Source organism: Scophthalmus maximus, chromosome 20 (assembly GCF_022379125.1).
Source record: "Scophthalmus maximus strain ysfricsl-2021 chromosome 20, ASM2237912v1, whole genome shotgun sequence".
NCBI lineage: Eukaryota > Metazoa > Chordata > Actinopteri > Pleuronectiformes > Scophthalmidae > Scophthalmus > Scophthalmus maximus.
Genome location: NC_061534.1, coordinates 11,097,525 through 11,106,738, shown reverse-complemented (window position 1 = coordinate 11,106,738; position 9,214 = coordinate 11,097,525). Strand labels below are relative to the sequence as shown.

At 39.9% G+C, this 9,214-nt stretch overlaps 1 protein-coding gene across 5 annotated transcripts in view; it reads right to left on the bottom strand.

The window, feature by feature from the left end:
* LOC118284564 (inactive phospholipid phosphatase 7) overlaps nucleotides 1–9,214 on the bottom strand; it is a 58,809-nt gene that overhangs the window by 21,175 nt on the left and 28,420 nt on the right. For 3 of the 5 annotated variants that reach the window (XM_035607366.2, XM_035607362.2, XM_035607364.2), the window contains exon 36: nucleotides 8,452–9,188. The exons of the other annotated variants lie outside the window; for them this stretch is intronic. Coding sequence is in view for 2 of the 3 variants with exons in the window: in XM_035607362.2 (XP_035463255.2) it covers nucleotides 9,152–9,188 (37 nt within the window). In the remaining variant the exon portion in view is untranslated. Of the gene's footprint in view, nucleotides 1–8,451; nucleotides 9,189–9,214 lie in introns of those variants that run through there. 5 annotated transcript variants of the gene reach the window in all.

Here is a 9,214-nt window from a genome sequence, read left to right as displayed (position 1 = left end):
GGTAAAAGTATTTATTACTTGTGGTACAAGGTGATTCGTTAATACCTGGTAGCTGATGTTCGATGTGTGTAACAACCTTTACATCATCTAAATCGGAAATGTCCTGGCCAGTGTGGAATTAACTCTATTTAAACCCCAATTAATTGTATTATTATTTTCTAGATTTTCATTCATACTTAGATTTTGTACTCTCACAGTGCGTTCAGACCAAACGCGAAGCAAATTTTTCAAGCAGGTGACACAATGTTGCAGAAGCCAATCCGCATTGAGATTCTCCAGACATCACTGACACCCACATCCATGAGAAAACGGGTTGTGATCCTGCGCCCAAACTAACACAAGTAACACAACACAAGAATGTAAGCGATGAAGCAGGCAAAGTTTTACTCTTATTTCTTTGTCAACAAATCCCACAACAAAAATACTAACAGTCAATACTTTTTGGCTTACCTATTCCATCTGTGGGACATAAATGGTTCAAAATGGGTCACTAACGTATAGTTTTAATTCATAAAAGCGCTCAGCAATTTCCTTAAACAGCTGACCACAATCAATTTTTAGGGAATGTTTCTCAAAACAGAAATATCGCATTTGATCGGAACCATTTTCAGCTGTGGATTAATACACATATGATGCGCTCAAGAGGAATTACAGCATGTGGGATTCACTTAAAATAAGTGCCCATGGTTGTTGTAATGAGGAACTATAAGTTCAATGTGTATTGCACGGAGGAGTGAGCTACTACAGGATATCAAGCATTGCTACATAGGCAGCTCTTACCTGTTTTTTGTCTTTTCGTGGGCCCTATTCTATCGTATGTTCTACAGTTGAAATTTGATGGTTTATGTTTATGACCCTGATCTCAAATTTATGTGCACAATCTCATCAAAAAGATAAAAGCGTTATGAGAAAGATTAAACGGTTTAAATGCAGGGCTTTATGACACACGATTAGTACAATGAAGCAATGACTAACTCTCAGTGGCATATTAAACTGTGCTCCACCAACACACACCCACTGGGTCAAAGGAATCAAAATGTATGCATCTGAATCACTTAATTGGGATGCAGGAAGGGCACACAGGTATGCTGAACCGCAATGATAGCAGGTGTCGTCTCTTTTAACCTCTTCTGCACTGCACCTCCGGTATAACTCCCGAAGGAGTTCTCAAAGGAATGCAGAAGTGCTCTACTGGGTTCCTTAATATTCTGCTCATCACTTGGTATACAATATTGCTATATTAAGCATGTAAATAAGGGCTTAAAAGTAATCTCTCCACTAAATTAAAGCAGGGAGCTGATACACCACCACCCCTCTCAGTTCAGGTCAGAGAGTCAGAGAATATATATGACGGAGGACATTGACCCACAACTTTTAAGACAAGCTTGGGATTTCGCCACTAGTGGCTCTAGTCTCTCTGGTCTCCTTGCTGGATTTGGTTCCAGACCTACAGCCTCTACTGTCTGTGTGCTATCCTGGTAACATTCCCGAGCTACCTTGCAAATTCACAGCTATATTTACATGGCTCTGAGTCGGCGAGTATGCTGCAGTGTCTCGCGGCACGAGTCCACCTGTCCCCATTTGTAATTCCAAATAATCACTGCATGACTGCATCTTTGGCTACAGACGTTATTATTAATACTCAAATGGTGCCCACTGTTTAGAAATGATACAGCTCTCTATCTTCCTTTGCAACAAGTCCTCTGACCTAAACAATCACATATATCGCTTTTCCTTACCCCCGACCCATAGGAGTGTACCAGCGGCAGGCATACCGGTCAATACTGGGGCTTATTAGCCACTGATCCACAGAAATCTACTGGCTCGCCAATTTTGGCTCAATAAGACTTCCATCTTTCTGAGGATTGACCTCGGTATAACCTTGAAAAGCGGAGCAGGACTTAATCTAAACTTTATATCACTATCTCACCTGGTCAAGTTTCAAAGTTATAGAATTGGCAAACATAGAAGAAGTACAATCTTTTTGATTCATCTCTACATTTTCCACATTAAGTGGAGCAGATAAGTAGAACAGACAGTGAGAATCGTTATTCAATGGGATCTCTGCTTTGGAGCGGGGTCATGCCCTCACTGTTTTTTTCTGGAGTTTTGGGGGTGGGGGGAGGGGTGGTTATGAACCTGCTGGCTCAGAGTTTAGATTATACAGTTTAAAAACTTACACATGGTAGTCATCAGAGCCGGCCCTTCCAATACGCTCACTAAGCATGTTGCCCCGCCTGTCTCCCTCTCAGTGTCAGAGACTCAATGTGTTGACAACTTTGATAAAAGGATGAAGAGGGACTATCCTTCAGGGCAAGAGAAGAGGAAAAAATTCCACAAAAGTGAACAGCAGTCAGGTAAACTTGTGTTCTCTGCAAATTGAATGTCTGAAAATACCAGCAATTTCAAGTTGACGTGTTCGTTTGCAGTTCATCTTTCTCCAGTGTTTCTAACCTACCTAACTGGTGGCAACGCATCTCTCGCCCTGCCTGTCTGTACTGCTTGCTTCCAAACCGTTGTGCCTTTTAAATTTAGAGTGAAGTACAGGTACAAGTGTGGTAACCACCGACGACCAACAATGTTTATTTAATGCAGTTGGGAAAGTGCGTGAAAATTGGTTAATATTTGCATTGACAAAATAAAGCTTGCAACCTCTGCGAGGGACCAGTACAGACAATATGATGTGATGGCACTTATAATAAATAATTTCAAAACCAGACAGTGATCAGCTATTCTCTCTGTTAAGGTTCAGACTACAACTCTGCATTAAAATGGAAGGCCATTAATTGACATTTCCTATAAAACATTGAATGTCAAACGTTGACTAGCTGGACATACCTGTATTGGGTAACCTGGATGCACATTTCTTAGTAAACTAGATGCAAATTTCTTTGTAAATTAAGTATTCAGGCTAGCCATGGTTGAACTTTTAAATTGTATTTTACATTTAAAACGTAATAAAGGAAATATGGGTGAGTCAGTTTGAATAAGTAATATTTAGTAATTAAGATATTGATAAGCAAAAGTATTGTTAAATTTATCAACATATACACACATATATATATATATATATACACTCATAAGTTGTAAGTTAAACCACAATGAGAAACCTCTGGTTTACGTAGAACTCAGACACGTTTGTGATGATTCATTATAACTGGCATATTGTTAAAATCTATCAATGAAAAATAGGGGAAACACACCTGATGGGATGTAAGCTTGTGAACTTTTATTGTTACGGAGTGTGGATAAAGTCAAGGAATTAATACTTTGGGATGGCACTGTGTCTGTTATGAAATGAGTAGAGTTGTGATGAGGCCACCACCTGCACCATGTTTGAATCCCCGTGTGCTTACGAGGATGTAATATCCTGTTTGGCCTGTTGGATTCTCAGTCAACACAAACAGGACAAATTAAAGAAGGAAGAACAACAAAAGATTTCTATTACACAACATATTTCCCTCCAGTCACAAGATTTGATCCCCTGCTGATAGTGTCAGGCTCAGAGTTTCTATGCAGTGCACCAAGTTAAATTTAAGAGCATTTTTAATGGCACACATAATTCAATAACCTGTTTGACACTCACAATGGCCAAAGTATGAAAGTATGATGGAAAAACAGGAGAGATTATATAACCTAGAATTACTTTTTTATTAAGTTACACCTTGTCCAGCAGTGTCAAACGTTAATTTCTGACTATACAAATGATTAAATGAATGGACCTGGATAAGTGGCAGAAATGAAGGTTAAATCGACACTTATGAGACAACAAGCTTACTATTGTAAGAAGTAATGACTATAAAGTCTCAGCCTCCAATCACATAAAAAAAACCTTTTAAACTATCATTACAGACTTTTGTAAACTATCCTTTAGGGTCTTTTAGAGGAAATTGAATATGAAGCCTTTTTTAAGACAGTGCTATGTTTTCTTATTCAAATGTATTATTGCAGCAAAGCAGATAAATCATTGTTACACTTGAGTCATGCACTCACTTTGCAACCCCTACAGTTATATTAGACATTGATCAACAGAAATGTACATCAGTACCCTACCCAGACAAACTAGGACTTGACTAAGGACAATAACTGCTCAATACACAGAACAACAAAATTTTCCATTTAAATTAATGACAGGCATTAAATATGGAGCATCCCACAAGCTGGGACGGGGGCACTTATAGGCCATCAGTGTAATTACAACATGCGATATAGTAGGATCCCACACCTCCCACACTCTGACAAAGGCTTTTGTAATAAAACCCAGACATCACAAGCAGCTCCTGGGGGAAAGCATCGAGACGGACCTTCGCACAATTAGAAGTTGAACTAGATTATGGGAAGTTTAAAATGAACACCTCATCTGACCTGTGCTTGTTTGCTCCGTAATTCATTTGTGAATATGAATGCCTTCGCTCATAATAATCACACTAAATACCCTTTTGTTGCATAGCTTCATTAACTCCTCTTTTGTCGCACTTTGTACAATTTGAAGAAGTTTATAAAAAGGTAAAGAAACTCAGTGGGATAAGTGGGACAAATCTAAAATGAAATAGAGAAATTTAAGTGCCACATTATTTTAGTAACGCCACACTGATAATTCTCTCTGTAGGTGTCATTCATTTCAGTTTTATTTGGTATATCTTGCTATCTGACCAAAACTTTGTTCCAATTATTTTTTCATCAAGCTTAAGTCAAGCCACCAATACATTGGGACACAATGCAAGGCTGCTGGAATTACAGTATCTGCAATCAAACATGTTGGGATATAATTAATGTTAAAGCTTTGTGATCACATGAGAGATTCCCACTGCATTTGGCCAGTACAACACATCTGCTGACAGCAGCAGTGTTTAATATGCATTCAAATTCAAGATGCTTGCTTTGTGATGAGGGGAAAGTCCGAGATATCAGCAAATAATAGAATTAACTACTGAGATACACAGTGAAATACTCTGAAAGGGATATTGATGAGCTAACCATGTCTCCTGCTGCTAAACAGACTCTGTAAATTGCATAAAGATTCATTCAAACAAATTATATTTCAAGAGGTTGGATTAGCTGACGATGTAGTTAGTTTTTGGGATCCCTTTCGAATAAGCAGAGGAAACCTGGGTGATGACTGGAAAATGTGCTCACCTGAGTGGGAATCTCAGAGGTGACGCTGGCAGGCCAGCTGTGGCTCAGCTCACACAAGCAGCTGTTGTGGCCGAGGCGAGAGGCGAACCTCGGGTGCACTTCAGTGTAAATGAATGAGGGCGTCTCACATCAGTGGTGCAAGCAGCTTGAAAAAAAAAACAAAAAAAAAAATTCCTGCCAGCGATAGGTGAGGAGTGAGGAGCAGCCACCTGAATACTTTCAGGAATGACGAAACATATCAGTGTAATGTGTTAATAAAAGCAAAAATATTTTCTTATTGATGTAAGACATCCTGCATCTAAATATCGGATGTCACATATCATGGCTGCATTAGAAGTAACATTTGATGTCCTTCCACATGGCCGTTTTCCTTCCTTCCTTCTGCCGCTAGTCTCATATCTACGTTATATGAGAATGAGGGACAGGCATAAGAAAAAAACCTTTTGATTTCTTTTTCCATTTTGCATTTGAATGAGAATAACATTGAAATTTCTAGATTAAGGTCAAAGAATGTATCAAACTACTAACGTTAGCGCATATGATGATATGCCTCAGAATCGGTTTTAGTAACACGGAAACTCTTTCTCTTTAAGCACCTGAACACCAATGTGATAGGAGATTGTGCCAAAAACTGCATCTTTTGGACAACGCAAACCGCACAGGCTTGGAAAGCTGGAACACTGGCACCTCACGTAGCTCAGTCACTCCTCTAAATGGATTTGATGGACCAGAGGCGTCGACTTAATTCTCAAAATGTAGTCTTGCCATTGCGACCTCATTCATCTTCCTCTGATTTAGTTTGACGTATTCTCAACATGTTCACTTTATTCTTGAAATGCAAAATGCTAAATAATAAAATAATCTTCCCTACGTTTCCAGGCTGTTAACGTTTCAATAATGTGAGAGGAGTAGCTGGTCACACGATAGAAATTATGAATTGTTTTTCATGGGAAGACCAGAGTGGTTGTTGCCTTAGTAGGCGTGTTGAGTTTTCATCGGAGGCCTTTTATAGGACAAGCTTTCTTCAAAACACCCGAGCTACTCTGTCCAACTGTGGTGATGTTCAAAGCCTTCTCCCCTGGCATCTGTGATAATTCCTGACATCCATGATCAAGTCTATTAGATAAGACTTTAAGCCCATTCTCAGTAATCCATTCACCTGCAAAGTAAGTGGTGAAATTGCCGTGGCATGTACCTGTTTATGTTGTGTCACATGTAAACAGAAAAGAGAATCAGCCGGCTCCTTTTGTGGCAGCACCTTGTGCAAATTCCTTGGGAGTCTTAATGTAGTTCTATGGACATTAAAACTCAGTATGAAGCTCCTTTGAAGTATCAGGATAAGTAATGAAACTGAACTGCATAATCCCTGTGAGTGAGTTAAAAGACAAAGGGAAGAGAGTAAAAGAGGAGGGGGGGGGAACTGAGGCAGGCAGGTAATTAAAGGTTGATGGATATATTGGTGGATCGGATGTTATTTATCATGCATTATGTTCATGTCAGCGCCGCTGCAATGCTTGAAGCTGTGCTGAGCATTGTAATGCTACCATGCTAACGTACTGTATCATGTTCAGTAATGATACAACCTCAGACAACCGCTGAAAAATTTGTCTCATTTTGACCCGATTTATTCATCTTCCCGATTTTTTCCCCTTCTCTCGTAAGAATTTTAAATATATCTCATTCAATCTTTTCACAGCAGTGTGCACACTGGCCATCCACAGGATGCAGCTCTCCATACAGAGGGGGAGGCCTTGAGGGAAGCGATCCGCAGTGCACCACCACCACGACAGCTGAGTGCAGAGAGAAGAGATGAGCGGTTGAGAGAGGTCTCCCCCGTTCGTTAGTGGATTATTGGATTTGGATTATGTGTGCAGACAAAAATACCCATTAGGCAAAATTTGTAGCATGCTCTTTACGGAGGACCCACGTTTCCTCCGGAGAACACCGACCTCACGCGATACAAGGCAGCACCACTGTTCATGGAGATGCCTAAAGATGCACACACTGGGATGTCCAGTCGGTGGCACAGATTGAGATGAAGATGTTGGCAAAGAGTAGAGTAGAATGTGCTCACGGGCTGCTAATCATCACTCACTGTGTGTGTGGGGGGTGGGGTGTGGGACTGAGCTATTTTTATCTGGATTCCATGAAGACAGCTGCCATCCTCCAGAGTGTGAGACTTTCCTGCAGTTCCCATCCTCAGGAGCAGTGACATGAGAAAGAAGTGCTGTTACTATCACGTATTTCCGTCATGTTTGTTAAAGTTTTCTAATGCGGCCTTTAATGCTTTTATAGAGGCCAGTAGTGGAGAGGATGCTGACAATCTCATAAGCTCATCCTCTTTAAATGAAATCATCACAGACTCAGTCACTGCCCGTTTGCCTCTAACCTACCGTCACATGCATCTGGCCCGAATACCACCACATCATCAGGATCTAGTATACATCCGTTATGTTTCACCAGTCAAAGATACAAAAGTAAGAATATATTTTGGTTGTCAACAATTTTTCACACGTTGACAGAAAAATGCCAATGGCTCCAAGCCCCACTGTTCATATCTATAAAACACTGCTGAGTTATGTGGAATGGACCACTTCAGCAGGTGTCTACGACGGGTCACGTTACGACCCTGACATTCTCGTGCCACTTCACAGCGAACGGGACCTCCGCCATCCCCATTGGCGAGAGAGATGCAAGACAAGGGTCGATAAGAGTGACAGTGACATGCTCCACAGCCATAAGCTGGAACTGCAAATTCTGTTGATGGTGGCCACATGCCACAACAGCGAGGCTCCAATGCGAGCCCCATCGGATCCCCATCAGCATTCTCCCACATCCCAGTTTAGCTCCGCGTGTGAGTCAGTGAATCCCTCACTGAAAATGGCGCAATGAGCTGCATATCAAGAGGGCTTTAGCATTAATTAGTGAAGCATCTGTACATAGCTAGGGGCTAATGGCTATGTATTCTTCATGCCAGCTCAAATTAGACTGTTTCCCTATATACGGCTAATACTCCCATTTTATCAAGGCAAATCATAAGCAGTGTTTTTGGCTGTGTGAAGTGCAGCCGCGATGTCTGTCGAGATGCTTTGCTTTAAAGTCACACAAAATCAAAATTAAAAATCCAAAATATTATGCTCCTTCGTTCCAAGAATACAAAGAAGTACTCCACGAGTAAACATATTTGTTTTGTTCACGATTTTCTAAAATCAAACAATAACACATGTTGACTGGAAAGACAAAACATAATCAATGAGACGTGAACATTAACAAATATTAATATTAGTCACATTTAGAGTAGACAAATAGAGGGAATAGAGAAATTAACTTTATTTTCATTTTTTGGTGTAAAAATATACATCAAGAGGGGATTTCCTGCAAAAAAATATTTGAAAAAGAAAATAGAACTTTATTTTAATTTTTTTCAAATCGCAATTCCTTTTAGCATGTGGCATGTGTACATTTGTGACAAATATCTGTTCACCACTGTATGAACATATATTAGATAGAACTGGATTGAACAGAGCCTTATATGAAGCCATGCTGACAACACCAAGTAAAGCTCTTAACTTTTTGTACATTGTGATACTTCAAAGTGCAGACACTAACATTTTAAAAACGTTAGACAGATGATACCACGAGTACTTGCAGTACTTTTATGATTTATTTACTTTTTGAAAACAGATTTTCAGGAATAAATTGTTTCAAATCTGTTTTTCCAGAAACCTCACACTGATCTGTCTTCTGTTTGTATGGATGTCAACACTTGATTCTCCGAAGAAAATATTAAGAACACATAATCAACTGCACTCTGCAAGCGGTTTGAAAACTTTGTTTCTTTCCCCAGACATGCAATAGTTTATGTAAAGAACATACATGTAAATCTATCTTCTAATTTACTTTATTTACCCCTTCAACCCAAATGCAACACAGTCTTCCCCTGTCCCTCCTCCCATTGTGTGGCACAAAGGACTTGATTGCAGAAAGTACTGTGGCTCATGGATGCTTAATAAAACTAGCTTCTCCAACTGGCAAATGTTTGTGAACTTGATCTGGAAGAAGAAATGACAGACAAAGC